A 19,402-nucleotide genomic window follows, 5' to 3' on the forward strand; every position below is an offset into this window, starting at 1 on the left:
ATTAGAGGTGTGTGCCACCATGCCGGGCTTCATCATGGTGTTTTCATACACATTTATCGTGGTAGTTTGCTCGTATCTATCCCTATCCCCACTGACCCACTCCTCACCCTCTTGCTGGTCACCTTCATGTCATATATATTCTGATTTTTTTTTTTTTGAGACAGGTTCTCACTGTATAGCCTGGCTAGCCTAGAACTCCCTACATAGATCAGCTAGTCTTGAACGCATGGAGATTGTCTGCTCCTGCCTCCTGAGTAAAGAGATTAAAGGAATACTCCACACCCAGCATGACACATATGGTTCAATTATCCTCTCTTCCCGTCCTTCCTTTCTAAAGGTCTCTTCTTCCTCTTTCATATCCTCTTTTTAATTTGTCACATACACACACTCACACACACACACTCACAAATCTAGATTCTGCATGAGAGAAAACAGATCACATTTGACATTCTGAGTCTGGCTTACTTTGTAGGGTAACCTCCAGTTCCATCCACTTTTCTAAGAAGGCCATGATTTTATTTGGCACATTCACCACATTTTATTTTTCTTAGATGGACGTGTAAGCTGGTTCCACTTTTTAGCTACAGTGAATAGTGCAACAATAAACATGAGCATTCAAGTTTCCCTGTGGTGTGTCGACACAGAATCCTTCAGGTATGTGTATCCAGGAGTGGGACAGCTGGGTCATACTGTAGGTCCACTCTCAGCTTTTCAGGTCATCTCCATACTGATTCTGTAATGCCTGCACCAATGGAAAAACGGTGTTAGAGCAGTGGTTCTCAACTCTCCTAATGCTCTGACCCCAACCATAAAATCATGTCATTGCTACCTCCTGTCATTTTGCTACTGTTATGAATCATAATGTAAACCTCTGTGTTTTTGGGCGGTCTTAGGCAACTTCTGTGAAAGGGTCATTTGATCTCCAAAGGGGTCATAAGCCACAGGTTGAGAGCCACCGTATTACAGGAACTTGTAAAGCTTCTGCACCGAAAAGGAACAACCAAGGTGAAGAGACAGCCTTGAGGGTGCCAGCCGGACACTAGACTGGAGGCTAATGTCTAGAATCTGTGAGGAATTCCAGCTGGCCTCACTCGGGAGGCAGAGACTAGAGGATCACCATGAGGTCGAGACCAGCTTGGTTTACCAGCGAGTTCCAGCCTAACGAGGGCTACCCAGCAAGATGAAGAAAAGAACTCTAAAAGTTAAACACCAAACAACAACAAAAAAGCCACCCTATCAATGAATGGGCTAATAAAGTTGACAGTTTTCATGTGTGTGCATGTTGAGTATGCGTGTCTCCACATCTGCAGGCACACGTGTGTGTAGGAGCACGTGTGTATGCATGCATGTGGAAGCCCAAAGTTGATGTTGGAAATCCTCCTTGATTATTCTTCCATTTCCTTCTTTTGAGGCAGGATCTCTAATCAAACCCAGAGTTTGCTGATAAGGCTAGTCAGCTAGTCAGCTTGCTCTGGGGATTCTATCTGTGTCTCCCAGGGCTGGAATTACAGACAAGTTGCTATGCCAACCTGGTACTTACAGGGGTTCTGGGGATATGAACCCCAGACCCTTTCTTTCCTTGTTATGCACAGATCTTTAAAGATATAGATGCCTGCTCCTTTTGTTTCGATTGGTAAGATAGAAATATTTTTTTAAATTTAAAGAATGTTTAGTATTATTGTAGGAAGAAGTGTAGATCAGAGTAGCGCTGGCTGTCCTGGAACTCAATCTGCAGACCAGGCTGGCTTCAAATTCCCAGAGATTCTCCTTCCTCTGCCTCCTGAGTGCTGGGACTAAAGGCATGCGCCACCACACCCTGTAGTGAAAATCTTTGGTTTCTTTAAAAATATAAAAATGTTATGGGAATATATTTTTGTTTTAATCTCAGGTGTGAGATATGGTGCTGCTTCAGATTGTTCACAGCTACTGTGATTTGCTTCGTGCTGTAGCAGGAGGGTGATTTTTGCCAGGTGTAGACGGTTTACATTTGGAATGCCAGGGACTCTTCAGGGGGTATATAAGTGCCAGAGCCCCAAGGGAGTTGGTGGTTGTAGCAGTGGTGGTGGTGGTGGCGGCGGCGGCGGCGGCGGCGGCGGCGGCGGCCACCGCCACCGCCACCGCCACCACCGCTCCTCCTCCTCCTCCTCCTCCTGCTCCCTCTGCTGCTGCTGCTGCTGCTGCTGTTTGCTTCTGCTGTGGTTGTTGGTTGCTGGTTGGAAAGATCCTGACAAGGAAGGTCAAACTCACCCCAAGGAGCTCAGATGCCCAATCAGCAGGGAGTAGTGTAACGATACTGATGCTTCCTATCCCATCTAGCCTTCTTTTTCTCTGACCTAGTGTTGGGGGTTGAAAGGGTGGAATAAGGGTGGGAGAGAATAAGGACCCCACAAAGCAGCAAAGGCCGGTTACAACACCCAGCCTCTCCTTTTACCTTTACATGGGTTCTGGGGATCGAATTCAGGTTGCCAAGCTCAGAGTGACAAACAAGCACCTTTCCCCCCACTGAGCTGTTTTGCTGTCTCATGTTACTAGTTAAAAACAAAATCTCAGGGCTGGAGAGCTGGTACCGTGTGTAAAGTATTGCTGCCCAGCATGACGACTTCAGTCTGACTCCTCAGAGCCCTTGTAAGAAGCCAGGCAAGGCAGCGTGTATCTGCAAGCCCAATGTGGGGAGACAGAGATAGGGGAATCCCAGGCCTCACTGGCCAGTTAGTCTAGCCAACAGGTGGAACAGTCGCTGTGATAACCAAAAGCAAAGTGGGGAGGAAAGACCGGCACTTCCCAGCCCAGCCCATCACTGAGGGACACCATGGCAAGAACTCAAGCCGGACAGGAACCTGGAGGCAGGAACTGGAGCAGAGGCCGTGTGTGTGTGTGTGTGTGTGTGTGTGTTTGTGTGTGTGTGTGTGTGTTGCTTACCATCTTGCCCTGATGGCTTGTCCAGCTCTCCCTTTTTTAAATGACCTGCCTAGTGTGGGCACCACCCATGCTGGGCTAGGCCTTTCCACGCCAATCATTAAAAAAACAACAAGCACAGCAACAGTCCCATAAGCTTGTCCTCTATAGCCAGTCTGATAGAGGTATTTTCTCAACTGAGGTTTTCTTTTTCCAGGTGGGTGTAGCTTATGTCAAGTTAAAAAAATAACCAGCACACAGATCCCGTCTTAAAAAATGAGGAGATCAACAGAGGAAGGCACCTTATGTCAACCCCTGACCTCCACAAGAGTGTGTAGGCGTGTGCACTGGCACACACATGTGCCTACAGCACACACACGTGCTACACTGACTTTAATCTCCAAAAGTCAAAATGCTCAGAGGAAATTTTCCCTACTGCGCGTGCTACGGCCTTCAGCTGTGACAAAAGGGGTGAAGATGCCCTTCCCTCACCAAAACCCAGGGTGACTTCACACTGGCTGCTCTACACTGTAGCTAGTGTGGATGTCTTTCCCAAACATCTGCTCCTGGGAGACCTAGTCTGGTTTCTAACGGCTGGGGACCGGTCCCTCACACGGGCATGGGCGCCTACCCTTCAGTGGGGTAGTGATGGAGATGATCTGAGAGGAACAGATTAGGGAAGTGGGCAGAGCCGCCAGAGCTGGAGCAGTGCTTTGTATTATTCACTCTGGAGGAGAATGAGGTGGAAAGCCGGGCCTGGTACCTAATACCTGTCATCCCAGAGAGGACTGGGAATGGCAGGGGGATCAGAAGTTCAAGGCCAGCCTTGACCATGTGAGGCACAGACAGACTGACAGACCGACAGGCCACCGACAAAACACAAAGCCAGCAATTGAAAGGAATGGAAGGTAGGAGGCTTAAGATGGCACAGGATGCCTGCTTTAGTTGAGAAACAGAAAAGGGAGACTTTATCTCATGAAGTGTAGCTAAACCAAGTGTAAAACCAACACTCCTTAACCCACAATCAGCAGTTCAAACAATACTGAATTTTAGATTCTCTCCAACAAGACTGAATCTCATGCATAGCACTAATAATCTTTTTCCACCCTTCCCAAGAGCCCTGTTTGGTCTTAGAAGCATTTGCTGTTGCTCCATTTTCAACCTCAAAACAGGAAGAACCAAGGCCATTAAAGAAGTGGTCTGATTCCTAAACTTTTTTTTTTTTTTTTTTTTTTTTTGATTTTCCTTCAGTGCTGAAGGGCGGTCTCAGGACCTTGTACATGAGTGCTCTGCCACCAGTTATACCGTTAGCCTGAGCCACGAGGAGGAGGAAAGGTCAGAAGTGGCTCTTGGTCTGGGGGCAACAGCATACATCTTTAATGTCAGCTACTTGTGAACTCCATGGCAGGAGGACCCCAAGTTTGTGATCAGCCTGGGGTACACAGCAAGATGGTGTCTCAAAACAAACTCAAAAAGTGGGTTTTTTTTTTAAATGGGTGACACTCTTCCTGGGAGCATCCTTGAGAAATCGGCAGCCTTCCCCATAGGGGCTCAGCCAGCACCTGCTGTCTTCTATCTCTTGGGTTCCCTGGAGTCTCCCCTGGGGAACGAACAGGGAAAAACCTATCTCTTTAGTTAAATGCACAGAAACTGTAGTCACCAAATATGTGATCCTCCCCTGCAAAACAAGCAATTTTCTTCATTTTGGTAGACCCCCCCCCCCCCCCCCCCGCTTGGGTCCTAAATTTTAAACTCAGTTCCACAACTCCCTCTGCAGTTTTGGTAATTTGTTAGACTACCCCACAGAACTTAGGAAAATGGCTTAGTTCCTATATTGTTTGTTTATCATACAAGGGTAGGTATAACTGAAGAACAGCCAAGCAGAGACATGCTTGGCAAAAGGCACGTGAGCATGGGCTTGTTTCAATGCCTTCTCTAGGCGTGTCACAAGCTCTCTACCTCCACCAGTCCAGAAGCACTCTGGAACTCCGCGAGTCCCCACAGCATGGGGTGGGATACGTAAGGTGACCTCACCACGTAGGCATGACTGACTGTGTTTCAGCAAGCCCCCACCTCATCTCTGCTCTCCCTGTTGGGCGGGGAGCAGGGCTGACATTTCCAAGCTTCTGACTCTGGTAACCAGCCCGTCACAGTCACACTGGGTCTACCCAGGAGCTCTTCCTGCCATCTCAATAGCATAAAAAGCACATGCACTACTTACTATGCGATTCCTAGGGTCTCAGGGGCTATGTGTCAGGAAACTAGGTAGATACCAATAAAACAATAAACTGTGTAGTGTGCCCTTGCATGTGTGCATGTATCTGTGTGTGTGTGTGTTATATCACAGGGAGCAATTCCTTTTGGGCCAAGGGCATCCCAGAGACAAGGGAGTGGTGGTAGCTATAGTTGGCTATAGGAGGCCCTGGCTTAAAATGCCTTAAAAAAAAAAAAAAAAAAAAAAAAACACAAGAATGTTATTCCCAACACACTCCCAGGCTTGACTTCCTAAAGGAAAAGTCTTTCCTGCCAGGACACAGATTTTAAAGGGCTGTGCCTGGATAAAGAGGACAGTTTAGAAATCTGCCTCAAGAATATGTACTTGGTTCTCCCTGTGGCTTTATTTATTTATTTATTTATTTATTTATTTATTTATTTTTGCTTGCTTTCGTGTTTTGTTTGCTTTGGGGACGGGAGCTCAATCTGCAGCCCAGGCTGACCTTGAACTTGTGATCATCTTCCCAAATACTGGGATCACAGGAAAGCACCACCATGGCTGGCTTCCCTCTGAAGGCTCCTCGGGATAAACTGACAAATATTATATAGGACACAAGGCATTCAGATTCATAATCTAGGTAGCACACACCTCTTATCCCAGCACTCGAGAGGGAAGCAAAGGCAGGTGGACTTCTGTCTGCATGGTCAACACAGTAAGTTTCAGGGCAGCCAGAGCTATGCAGAGACCCTATTAAAAAGCAAACAGATTTATAATCTGCAAAAAATTTACTGAATGAGGAAAATTCCAGGTGTGTGATTTAGCTCCTGGGCCAAAGCGCTCACAAGTTTGCATGCCTGTCTTTTTATAGGGGGTAGGGGTAGAGAATGTCACAACAGTACAGGCCTTGGAGAACACACAACAGCCTGAGACAAAATCTGTTTGGCCTGCAGAATGGACAACAATTTGTAAGTGATTCTAAGACCACAGCAGAGGAGACAACTGGACCTCAGTTCTCCAGGTGTGCTGGCAAACTCGAGTCTTCTTTTGATGTGAGTTAACAGAAGGTCAGAAGGGATGGAGGTGACCGCTTCTTCTTGGGTGGGTCTAGACATCAGGCAGGGAGGGACTTTGCAGAAAGCCTCAGTCAGCACTGGGATGGGAGGTACAAGGGGAAATGGGGAACCTGAGTTCTGAGGGATGTCTCAGGAAGCTTCAGATTTCAGGGCCCCAGGCTCTGGGCAACTGTTTTGTGAGTTCCCACAGCATTTGTGCCGTGTTCTGGAGTGTGCAGCTATGAGTGCAACTGAGGGGTCATATGGAAATCCTATGCTTGTATCTTTGAGGAGTTAGAAACATTTTTTTCCATAAACACAGAACCATTTTATATTTCTACCCGATTTTTCTTCCATTTTTACTAAGGCTCTGTAGACTCTAATCCTCTGAATCCAATACAGACTACAGTCATAATCAAGCCATAACTTCTGTGGTTAGACAGTATTTGTTGAGAACACCAGAGACCTTGGTAAGAAGGAAAGAGCCAGCAAAACGGCTCAGCAAGAAAAGGTGTTGATCCTAGTTCAATCCCCCAGTCCACATGGGGGAAGCGAACTCTCACAATTTGTTCTCCAACATCCATGTGTGTGTATTGTTGCAGGCATGTGCAGGCGTGTGAACACACACACACACACACACACACACACACACACACACACACACACACTTCCAAGTCTGGTTTTGTCAGTATGTCTGCTGTTCTAACTCTAGGTGGCGCTCCAAGCCCAGATTTGTATCAATTTTGCTGCAGCCTTAGAACTTCAAAAATAGAAATCTGGTGGGTGGGAGGTGTGGATTCCTGGTAAACGGGTGGTTGTCTGCCACTCAGTAGGCAACCCTTACTAAAATCATTCTTCTCTTCACACCAGACAGGTATACGTCATTTTTTTGGGTTTTTGGAGGCATCACCCCAATTTGGAGGCAGACATTTCCTCAGGAAACACACAGAACTGTTTATCACCTGCCCCTGCCCCTAATTTATTTACTCACTAAAGGTTGGATTTCATTTAACTGGGAATTTGGTTGCTTCTGTGTTCTGCAGCTGTAAACATGGCTTGCTGTCCTGCTACGGGAAAACAATCATTTTTCCTACCCTCACAACAATCCACCTGTCTACCATCGGGTGGGCTGGGTGTTCTCTCCCTGCATCAAGCAAGCATTCACGGATTCCGAAGCAGACATGGGTGGGGTGTCTTTAAAATCTATTCACTTCAGACCCCCAGGGTTCACCCTACAAGGCTGCCCATTCCTGATGCCAATCTCAGGGCCCAGGTGCTTTTGCTCACACTTTAGACCAACTGGCTATCCAAGATTCCCATGGTACCTTCTTTGTGTTGGCTAGCCAGAGCTGTTCATACAACTCAGAGAAGCACTTGTTTCCCTTTTATCCATTTAGTAAGCACTTTGCATAATGAAGAGATGCAGGAGACAAGTGATGTGGGAAGAAGGCATAGGAGCTCCCCTCTTCTCTTTGGGTGTACCAACTTCAGGAACCTGCACAAGTTTATCAGTGTAGAAGCTTCCCAAACACAGCCCTTTCGGGTTTGAAAGGAAGTTGTGTTATCCAGATGTGACTGATTGAATCACTGGCCATCACCTTCCTGGAGGGTGAGAGCAGAGGCTGAAAGCCTCACCTCTCTCCCATGAGAGGTCATCCTCCGGTGACCAGCCCTTATCCTGATGCTATCTGGGGTTCTTCAGCTACTAGTCTTCCAGTCAGGGTATCTGACATACATTTCACAATGTCACAGAGTCCCTTCTATTCTTACAATTTTTCCCCTTCTTGGGTTATTTCCCCATGGTGTATCATTTCAAAGGGAGTAGGAATGGGTATGAATACTGCTTCAGCACTTGCTGATGTCAGCAACCATTTCTTTACTGCCTTGTGACTCATCTTATTTCAGTGAACGCTTACTGAGCAGGCCTCTTGACTACCAGACACTGTGCCGGGTGCAGGTGTATCCGATGACGTGGCTTTTCCCACAGATAAGAAGGGCGAAGGTGGCATGTATGAGACCCTGCGGGAGGGCAGAGGGACATGTCTAGGCGTGTGGGCTGAAAACTGAGACACAAAAAGTTTTCTTGGAGTTCTTGAGAATTGGTGGGATGGCTGAGAGTTTGAGGTTTAGCCAGGGCTATAAGTGAAACCATGTCTGTTTAAGTTTGGGCCTAGGGTGGTTGCAACTTTAATCCCAGCAATTTAGGAGGCAGAGGCAGGTAGATCTCTGAGTTTGAGGGCAGCTTGGTCTCCAGAGAGAGTAAAGACTGTGCCAGGACAGTCAGAGCTACACAGAGAAACCCTGTCCCGAACAACAACAAAACAAAAAGTTTTGTGGAAGAAAATGGACAAGGTGAATCTTGAAGGTTTGGACAGAATTGCCAGGCACAAGCAAATGACTATGTTGTACATAGGGAGAGTTGTCTGGATTATTGAGTAACCCAGGGCTTGTGTGTGCAGTGTGAGTGCGCTGTGTTCCTATACAGTACGTATGCGTTCAGTATGTGGTGTGTGTGTTGGAGGGAAAGGCTCCTAACAACAAGTATTACTCTCATTTTTAACAGATAAAAATGTGTTATGTTTAAGGTGTGCAACATAAACGCACCCTTTCGAAATGAGTATGATTTATCAAATAAGACCAGGAGACGACACTCCACCACGTCCATCTTGAATGATGACCCACAGGCTTATGAGAAAACCTAACAGGTGCCAGGGGTATTTAGGAGGGATTTCAGGTTATTAAGTTTTGAGTAATTTGCTATATTGTTTTTACTGCCCCCCTGCCTTGAGTGTCACACTGTAGCCTGGATTAGCCTGAAACTATGTAGCTCAGGGTGGTCTTTAACTTACAGTTTAACATCCTCCTGCCTAGCCTTCTTAGTGCAGGAATCAGCTACCATGCTCAGCTGTCATTTGCAAAATTTTTAAAGTGAGGGCTTTTTTTTTTTTTTTTTTTTTTTTTTTTGAGACAGGGTCATTCTATAGCTCTGGCTGATCTTGAATTTGTAATCCTTCTGCCTCACTGACGGTTAGAATTGCAGTTATGTTACTGCACCAGAATTAAACTGTATTTTCTTGTAGTTTGTATCTTGGCAAAATGAAGGGCTAAGGATCCTTAATACATTTATAAATTCTAGTTAAAGATTTTATTTTTAATCAAATGCGTGTTTGTGTGTGCGTATGTGAGTGTATGTGTTTAGATACCTGCAGAAGCTGTAAGTATTAGATCCCCTAGAACTGGGGCTCCAGGACGTTGTGAGCCATTTGAGGTAGGTGCTGGTAATTGAACTTAGGTAATTACTGCAAAAGTCATACGAGCTCTTAATCACCGTCTCTCCAGCCTTCATTTATAATTTAAAGTTATTTCTGTATCTCCCATTTTACATTACTCATCAAAATATTAAAGCTAAAACCTGGAGGACCTTGGAATATTGATTCAAAATCTTTTCAAATTATGGTCCCAATTCCTATCTTCAAAGTAGGTCTTGGGCCAAGAAAGCCTATCTCACACTTTCAGAGGGACAGCAGAGGGTTAGGATGGAGGGGAGACTCTGCGATGCAGGATGGTACTGGCTCTTCACAGGACGCAGTGGTAACTCATTGCTGGGACCAGGTATCACTTTTCTCTGTGTCTCTCCAGGTTTTGGTGCTACCTGTAGCTAGCACATGGTTACTACTGAAGAAGATACAGGAAGGAATTATGAAGTGCTTGCTTTTACACACTGTTTCATATTTCTAAGGGTAAAGCCAGTGGAAGCCTGCATTCTGGTTAAGCAAGCTGTATGGCCTCTGGCCTGAAGAGAGCTATTTCAGAGCCTTATTTAGTAGCTAGTTGTGTTGGCAATCTTGTGGCTTCAGTTACCGCCCTGGCTTTTTCAGGAATCCTAGAGAAAAGTGGCCCATGGCAAAATTCCCTACCCTCCTGTCTTTACTGTGCCCTTGACTCCCACCCAAACCAAAGGATTACTGGAGCCAATCATCCAAAGGCTCATGAGGATAAGAATGGATACAGAAGAGCAAGATGAATGATAGTGGTTACATGTGACTCTCTCTGCAGGACTGCTATTAAATAGGACTAGGCTTTGGAATCAGAAATAAAGGAGGAGGCACCCCAGGGCTGATGGGACGCGTGGTACCACAGCTCCTTATCTGAACGCTCTGTGCTTTGACTCCATTTGGGTGCAATGGGGAGGAAGACTGGGGGACAGGCATCATCATAACATGCTGTCATTCCCAGTGCTTCCAAAAAGCTGTCCAAAGCTCCAAAAACAAACTGTCCTCTATACAACTTTGGTTGAAATCAGTTGTTAAAATTCCATGTGGATTCAGGTCATCGGACTTGCATGGTAAATGCTTTTACCCACTGAGCCATCTCCCTGACTGAGATCAGTTTGAACACTCCTTTTTTTTTTTTTTTTTTTTTAGATTTATTATTTATACAACATTATGCCTGCACACGAGATCTCACTATAGATGGTTGTGAGCCACCATGTGGTTGCTGGGAATTGAACTCAGGATCTTTGGAAGAACAGCGAGTGTTCTTAACTTCTGAGCCACCTCTCCAGCCCTGAACACTCCTTTTATTTAATGGCCATCCTCATTTGTCATGACTATAAGAAATAATCACTCATCTTTCAAACAAGAATGGTTAAGTATGTGTGTCTAAATAAATTCCTATATTTGTGGCTTTCCTACTGAGACGGATTTGGGGGAACCACCCCCTCCTGGGGCTCAGGGCACTGTTGAGCACTGTTAAAAACCAGCAAATCACTATCGATGTTAAAATGTCTTTATTATTATTTTTTCTAAGACAGGGTTTCTGTGTAGTCCTGGCTGTCCTGGACTCTCTCTGACAACCAGGCTGGCCTCGAACTCCTGAGTGCTGGGATTACAGACGTGTGCCATTGAGCCTGGCTAAAACACCCTTATTATAAGCATCCCAATGTTTAATTTCCCTGAAAATAATTTTAGAGTTATAAAATTATAAATAATTTTAGAACTTTAGAGCTAGGACAGCTTGATCTCTTAACTTACAGCTGTTAGATACCTGCCCTGTACCCTAGACGCTTCAGGAAAGGGCGATCAGCTAAGCAGCTGACTGACTGATCTCAGAGTAGCACTTGGGGAAGCCACACAGCAACTTGCTTGCTGTAAAATGCAGCTTTGCCTTCCTTGTGCCTCCTGGGGGCACAACTGTTTCATACAAGTTGGGCTTTCCTGTCCTCCTAAGTCTTGTGAAATCTAGATGATCCTGCAACCACCAATGCTCTCCAAGAGGAGAGCATTTCCCCTTGGGGTAGAGCAGAGGGACTTCTGTGATTGGTGCCAGGACAACGCCATGGCTGGCGTGAGCACAGTCCTCCACTTACAGGGATGTCTGTTGTACTGACACAAACACCACTCTTACGGCTACACAGGCAAGCTGTCTGCTTCTCTGTGGGAGCTGCCTGGGAGTTGTCTCCCTGTGCTACGCCCCGCTGTTGCAACAGGAGGCCCAATAGCTGGCTGCTCTCAAGTTGCCTTTTCTGACCTACTTCTGAGCTTTGCCATTAGTAGAGTGGGCTGGCCGAGGAGACAGCAGCAGTGGTGGCAGCTGAGGCAGTGGCCATGGGGACAGTGGCAAAACGGCAGCTGCAGAGACGGTGGCAGGAGTGACCGTGGCAATGCAGTTAGGTTAGAAAGAGCTGGCAACAGCCGGGCGTGGTGGCGAACCCCTTTGAGCCCAGCACTCAGGAAGGCAGAGGCAGAAGGATCGCTGTGAGTTCGAGGCCAGCCTGGTCTACAGAGCGAGTCTAGAACAGCCTGGGCTCCACAGAGAAAGCTTGTCACCAAACAAATAATAAATAAATAAAAATGTAACAAGAAACAAACAGCTGGCAACATGGCAGCAACTGAAGTAAAAAGGCTTGAGTGTGGCAAGCTGAGAAAGACAGAAAGCTTCGATGGTTGGGTAGGGCACACTCACAATCCCAGCACTTAGGAGTCTGAGGCAGTACTGTGACCACATAGCAAAATAGACCCAGACTAGCCTGAGCCCCAAGCTACATGGTGACACTCCCCATAACCCGGTCCCCCATCTCTCTCTCTCTCTCTCTCTCTCTCACACACACACACACACACACACACACACACACACACACACACACACACACACTCTAGAGAGCTATTAAAGATTAAAGGCTAAAGGTCTAAGCTATAATACTCAACATTGTTCAGGGCTGGGAAATCTCAACACCTTAAGCCTGAGAGCTGTTAAAAAGGTACCATTAATGTCTAGGAATCCAAGGCTTAATACTGTCACTGGGAGGCTAAAGGTCACAGTACCTAAGGTTCCTGCACAAAAGCAGTGAACAGAGACTATTACCTGCTGCTGCCAGCAGCCATCCACTGTGGCTCACTGCTGCAGTGGATCAGGAAAAGTGCCAAGAATGAGCTGTTGAGGGTGTTTCTCCTCATCTGCCCAGGATTCCTATCGGGGTGGAGTAAAGGGCACCCAACCAGCTGATTGTTAATAAAATTAACCTGGGCCTCTGCCTCCCCCTCAACTGCTTGTCTTTGATCTGAACGATCACTCACTGGTTTAGCGTTCAATGTCTGGGGACAGCAAAACTGGCCCTAATATCATTGGGGAGCTGGTGGGCACGGCGGGTAACAGAACAGCAGTTGACACCCTCCTCCACCAACACGGAAAGTAGCAGGTGCTGGTTGATGCTGCCTCAGTAGGCCTCACACACGTAGGCGTGACCATCTATTTGGAGTTTCTTATATATTTTTATGGAGGACGATTATTGAAAAATACAAAGGTAAAGAGAGGAGGGAAACAAGCGGGTAAAATCTTCCTGGGGGTTTATTACAGCTGAGGAATTTAATTTTTCAGGGACAATAAAGACCTTAATGTCGTTCAATTCTTTCCTAGTCCCCTCCCTCACATGCCTCAGCCTTGATCAGAAGCTGGTTTACAGGGTTTGACAGTGGTTCTCAGTGATAAGAGTGCTTGCCTAATGAGCTTGAGGCCCTATATTTGATATCTAGCACTGCGAAACAACAAGATATATTATGTTTTCTAACACCTTATCATGGTAACTTATATGATCCAGCCAGTGGAAAAATTACCTAGCTTAAAGCATAAGTTTTAGTACAAACTGAGTGATTAGGAGGCAAAATACACGGCTTCTCTCTTCTAGTCTGTACAAGAGCCCTCTGCTCCCTGGTTCAGGGTTGGAGTGACGCCCGATCGCTCTAAATTGGTGCTGGTGGTGTGTGTGTGTTAGGGTTCCGGCTTGAACCCGGAACCTCTTGCCTTTGAGGCCAAGTGCTGTACCCCAGCCAAGGGCTGTAACACTTTGGAGACATTACTTTTTATTATGGTAGTATTATTTTGGTGCTGTGGTTAATATCAGACCCAGGGCTTCATGCATACCATACACTCACACTCTACCACTGACTTACACCTCAGACCTTACTTAAAACAAAAACAAACAAACAAACAAACAAACAAACAAAAAAACAAGGTCTCACACTGTAGCTCAGGCTAGTCTCAAACTTACCGCAATTCTTCTGTTCAGTTCTCCAAATGCTGGGACTGAAGGCATGTGCCATCACATCTGGCCTTATTTTTATTTAAAAATGGGAATAAAGCCATTAAATCTTTTACAAACTTTCATGGAAAGATTTTATTCATTTTTACGACTTCAATAACTTTTGTTGGTGTTATTAACTATATTGGCTCCTTAACTTACTGGCTATTTTCACGTATCTGACACATTCTTTTCTTTCTGACTACATAAAACTACAAGAATTAAATTCTTTTCAGGTTACATTTAGCATGAATTGATATTTTCTATGATTACCATGATCGAGGGTAGTGTGTTTGAATATGAGGGTATGAGTTGCAGATGTTTGTTTGCCTAGCATGAGCAAGGCCCTAGGTTCAGCCTCCATACTGGTAGAGGAGGACGGGGGTAAGAGAGACACACCCAGGTAGGAAGGCAGAAGAGGTCACATTTACCGATGGGCAGCAGACAAGGGAGGCAAAGCAGCAATAAACCACACTCACTCACCACCGGTTCGCTGGGGAGGACAGGGAGGGAACACGCAGGCCAACATAAGACAACCCGGTTGCTCTGGGCTGCTGTGGGCGCAGAAGCCCCTCTGAATGGGATTCGGAAGAGAGGAGACAGGAGAATGGTTTATTTTGCTTAACACTTTTCTCTTTCTAGGCATTTTCTAAGTACATTGGAAGCTGACCCAAGCCTATGATTCATAGGACTCTGGGAAGTCATACTTTAAGCTTGCCTGGTTTCAATTTTAACCACCGTAAGCCACATCATTTCACATGATCTGTGTAATAACCGAAGGTAAGGCGTCTTTCCCGGATGAGGTGATTTCATCTGAGAAGTTAAATGATAGTTTCATTGGATTTCAGAGGTGAATACGATTTTAGCAAGAAGGTCCGGCAAGATGGCTCAGAGGGTAGAGGCACTTCCTGCGAAGCTGGACAACCTAAGTTAGATCCCCAGGAGCCACTCGAGGTGGGAGAAAAATCAACCGTGGAAAGCTACGCTCTGACCTACCTATGCTCACTCCCCTCAACAAAGACATACATCATTAAAAAAATAAAATACAGAACTGGGGCAGAGTAAAAGTGAATGGTTGAAGAGCCCTCAGACAACCTTTATAAGATGACAAAGTGCAGACAAAGTCTGTATTGCTTCTATTTAAGAATTCCTCAGGCTTTATCCTCGATTCTAAGTTGTAACAAAGGAGAGGCAGCAGACCACAACTACTTGCCTTTACAAAGTGAAAAGCTATGGAGCGGCTGCACAGCTCAGTAGTTAAGAGCACTTACTGCCTGCAGAGGACCAGGTTTTTCTCAGCACCCACGTCCTGAAGCTCACAACTGCCTGGAGCTCCAGCTCCAGGGGGAATGGATGTCTCCGGCCTCCTCAGGCACCTATACTCATATACACATACATAATTCAAGATAATAAAGTCTTTAAAAATTCAAAATTGGCGGGGTGTGGCGGCTCATGCCTTTAATTACAGCACTCAGGGAGGCAGAGGCAGGCGGATCGCTTGTGAGTTTGAGGCCAGCCTGGTCTGCAAAGCAAGTCCGAGAAAGCCAAGGCGACACAGAGAAACCCTGTCTCAAAACAGCCCCCTCCCTCCCAAAAATTTCAAAATTGTTCTTTAAAGAATATTTACTGAATTGCCTTTGAGGCGGGAGGATCATAAGTTTAAGGTCAATCTTGACTAAAGTGCTTCTCAGTTTTCCAGAAAGCTAGGAACACACTGTAAGTGTGTACCACAACACTCAGCTGGGAGGGGGGGCTGGAATTGTTTATGTTAAAAAAAAAGTCACATTGAGTTTGCTTCTTTATGGAGAGATTAACAAGTGCCGTTCATGTACTTGAGATACTGATAATGTCATGAATCTGAGGTTAGTCTGGGCTGGAAGGGAGAGATTCAGGCTAGTTGGGACTGCATACAGTTTGAGACTCTCAAACAAACAAACAAACAAACAAAATGACAACCCTCTCCACTTGTACCCCAAGCCAGAAAAGAATGCTTGACATATCTTAGGTCCTAATAAGTATTTGTTAAGTGAATGAGCCCAAGGAACATAAAAGATTTCGAATTAATTGCCCGTATTCTAGGGAACCAGGCAGACAAAATCATTGACAAAATAATTTAAAAAAATTTTTTTAAATTATGTATACAGTGTTCTGTCTGCATGTACACTTGCACACCAGACGAGGGCACTAGACCTCATTGTAGATGGTTATGAGCCAGCATGTGGTTGCTGGGAATTGAACTCAGGACCTCTGGAAGAGCAGCCAGTGCTCTTAACCTCTGAGCCATCTCTCCAGCCCTGATATAGTGATTTTAACAGGACTATATTTTTAATTAGGCTGACCATTTCCAGCCAAATAAGTGTCTCTGGACAGTTAATGTAATCTGAATTTCTTCTAACTGATACTGGGGAATATACAACTACGGGCTTTGCGCTAGGGGAAGTGGGGAAATCACCTCATCTCAAAAATGCTAACGGTTGGTGATAACGTACGCAAAGTTCTCCGCACGGAAGGCACTCAATAAAAAGTAGCAGTTATTATTAAACACTTCCTATTATTAGATACATATTAACCACTGATGACGTGTTCTTTCTACAATGCATTGGGCTGTGGTTGTAAAAACACTCCTTGCAACGCAGTTAGGGCCCCGTCGAGACTGAGAGATCAATGGTTTAATGGGGGCTCGAGGAGACTGAAGCAATTGGAATTCGCACCGGATTGAATCAGTGAATCTGACGAGGCAGGCCAAGGTTCACAACCAACCCCGACGGGAGGGGACGGACTCCGGCGGCTTTTCAAGTCCCTTTATTGGACCGTTCCCAGTCTCCTGTTCGGCCAGCATCACCAATTCTGGATCCCGAGGCTCCAGGCGCTCAAAGGCCGCCGGGGCACGCACCTGGCTCCGCCTCTCCTCCCGAACTCCCGCGCACTCACTCACCCGGGGCACAAGACTATGAGCGCATCCCACCCAGTCAGCCGGGGCTCCGACACCACAGACAAGAGCAAAGGCTGCTGGGAGGTTGACCTTTCACCTCGCCTCTTACTTCAGTTCACCTACTTTGACTCTAGCAAATGAAGAGACGCAGCCCGCGGGAGGGCGGCCCTTGGCGGCGGCCAGGCCGTGCCGATTGGGCGGAGGCGGTGCCGGGGGCGGGCCGTGAGAGGGCGCTGTCCCTCCCCGCGGGAGCCCTGGGGGCTGCGCGTGCGCGCTGGGCGGGCTACGCGTGCGCGGTGGGCGGAGCGCGCCTCTACCTCCCTTCCCAGGCTCTCCCAGCCCTGCACGCCGCCGTGTGCCGCTCGCGTCTCATTGCCCTGTCGCGCAGGGTCGCTGCCGCTGCGGCGTGGGCGTCCGGCTTTCGGGTCGTCATGGCTGGCTACGAATACGTGAGCCCGGAGCAGCTGGCGGGCTTTGACAAGTACAAGGTAGCGCGCACCGCCGGGCGGTCGCCCCTCTCCCCCTCGCTCCGGCCGCGCCCTGGCGGCTGAGGGGCCGGCGCGGTCCGTGTCACCTTGCGCCCGCCGCGTGGCGCGCCGCCGGCGTTGTTGTGGGGACCCCCGGGGGTCTCGCGGTCCGGGAGCGTGGGAGCATCCTAGGCCCGCCGCCGGGTCTCGGCACCCCGCAGGAAAGACTGCCTTTCCCTTAGAGCGCCCGGAGAGTGGGGTGAGGGAATTCCTTTCTCTCTTTTTCCTCGTTACTTGTCACTGCTGCTCGTCTTCAGCCTTTTCCCCGAGAGGGTGTCTTTTTCCTTCTGTGCCCTTCGATTGGCCCTTGTTTGAATGAACTTCCCATTTGCCTCTTGGTGCTTACAACTTAAGAGATCGGGCTGGTCCTTTGGCGGATGCTGAGGGAGGGGAAGTGACTGCCCCAGGCCTTGATGCGGATGCCCTCCACCCTGCTCCGGGAAAGAGGCTTTCACTGTGGTTCGCAAGCCGGCGCTGCCGGTCGAGACATTGTGCAGCAGAAGGAACTATGCAGTGCAAAGAGCGCGCGGGCTTTTCGAGTACTTAGAAACCCGATGCCAAAGTCTAGTTTCTCTGTTTGGCTTTGGGCGAGTTGTTGAAACCCCACCCAGCCTCTCTTTTAGGCTCTAAGCCCAAGTGTGAGTTTCTGTTGTGCTTCGTAGGTTGTGAGGGGTTGAAAAGAGTCTGGCAGGGAATGAGCCCTCAGGAAATGCTGGTTGTTTTCACCCAGATTTAGTACTCCCTGCCGGGAACTACGGGTCATCCAGTCATCTTAACCCGAAATAATGGGCTTTAGTCTCGTCTTTGCTCAACCTTTCCCGAGGGCAGGCTGTTGCTTTATGAGGTTAGCGTGCCTGTGGAATAGAATAGAATGTCCAAGTGATGAACATGCGGACCAGCATGGCCGAAGCATAGTGCCATACTGCGCTGTAGTAATCCGGCAAACATTTGTGCAGTGAAGGAATATTTGGGAAAAAATTTAAAAAAATTTAAAAACTAGAATTGAAAAAAAACCCCAGGGGCTTTTGAAGGCCCTAGGATATTTTTGCAGCAATGCTGGACCATGCCATTCTGAACTAAGGTGGCGACTTGTCTTAAAACTAACTGGAAAGGAGTTCTAGAGCTTTCTTAGTCACTTGGGTCAAGGCTGTGCAACTCACGTTTCAGAAGGCTGTTAACCCAGATACCTCCTGTGGTACCTTCAGCCCCACCCACCTTTAGTTATCTGTGCCGCGCTGTAAAGATTGGCAGCCAAAATATCTCCTCCTAACTAGAGTCAGAGTTTTAGAGCAAGCTGTACATCAAATAGATCAAATAACAGTTTTGTTTAGTGAGCCTTGTTTTTTCTTGCAGTCTTCTCAAGTTTGGTATCTCCAGCTGGAGAGCTGAAGTGGCTAGACAGCTACTTTATCAGACATTTCAGTGTGGTGTGCTGTGGCTATCCCTTCCTCCCTTAGCTGATTCAGTTCCTGTGTTTGACAGCAGGTTTCCGATCACCCTGGAAAACAAAGGTCACTTCAGCAAGTGCCCCAGTGCTCACCAGTTTGTTGATGTTATTCTAGTTACACTGAGGCTTTTAGAGGGGGAAGGGCATCCAAAATCAAATACAAACGTATGGCTTAACAGTCTAGTAGAAGAAGGCTCTTTTCTCCATACCATGCCACATTCATATTAAAAGAACGAATCAGAGACATCCAGAGGAAAAAAAAAAGTGTGGCCAGTTTTGTTGGCGTGTGAATTGCACACAGAGATCTTTTTCTTGTTGTCTTCTCATTGTGTGGTCTTCAGATAGTACATGCTTTATAACTTCATGAATTTAAACACCGCCCCCGAACATGCGTCAAACACTTCAAGAGGTTTTATTCTCTGGTGTGAACTTCTATAATACAGCAAAAATACAGGGGTGGGGGGGGAAAGGATACTCCTATAACAGCTGGTGGAAAAAATTACTTTTGAACCAGTTTAATTCTTTATCTTCCCTAGAGGTACATTTGAGAGCTTCATGTGGAAACCTGGCACTAGCACAGAGTAGCTGCTGAGGGGGGTGTACACAGAGTTTCTTTAGTAAGAAAGGCATGACCTTCAGTACAGAAGAAAGCCTGGAGTGCATTCAGTTTTCTATACTCCCTTAAAATACTGTCTCTTCTTGTGAAGTGTTTAACACAGACCTCTTTAGTCGTTAGTTTAACGATTGGTTGTATGCCT

General features: G+C 46.8%; 1 protein-coding gene and 1 long non-coding RNA gene across 3 annotated transcripts in view; one reads left to right on the forward strand and one right to left on the reverse strand.

Annotated features, from left to right (window-relative positions):
• Nucleotides 1-555: 555 nt before the first annotated feature.
• Nucleotides 556-16,714, reverse strand: LOC129690665 (uncharacterized). Its single transcript, XR_008722350.1, has 3 exons — nucleotides 16,674-16,714; nucleotides 14,222-14,312; nucleotides 556-742 (listed from the first exon to the last, which is right to left on the reverse strand). It is a non-coding gene; the product is annotated as an uncharacterized LOC129690665 (long non-coding RNA).
• A 238-nt stretch (nucleotides 16,715-16,952) lies between these two features.
• Nucleotides 16,953-19,402, forward strand: part of Selenoi (selenoprotein I) — a 39,921-nt gene continuing 37,471 nt past the window's right edge. The window contains exon 1 of one of the 2 annotated variants that reach the window (XM_055626424.1): nucleotides 16,953-17,158. In XM_055626424.1, the coding sequence (XP_055482399.1) occupies nucleotides 17,102-17,158 (57 nt within the window). In that variant the 5' untranslated portion in view covers nucleotides 16,953-17,101. The remainder of the gene's footprint in view (nucleotides 17,159-19,402) is intronic. The other variant, XR_008722349.1, reaches the window with a different exon arrangement.

This window comes from Psammomys obesus, unplaced genomic scaffold, assembly GCF_907164565.1.
Source record: "Psammomys obesus unplaced genomic scaffold, mPsaObe1.curated_primary_1811, whole genome shotgun sequence".
NCBI lineage: Eukaryota > Metazoa > Chordata > Mammalia > Rodentia > Muridae > Psammomys > Psammomys obesus.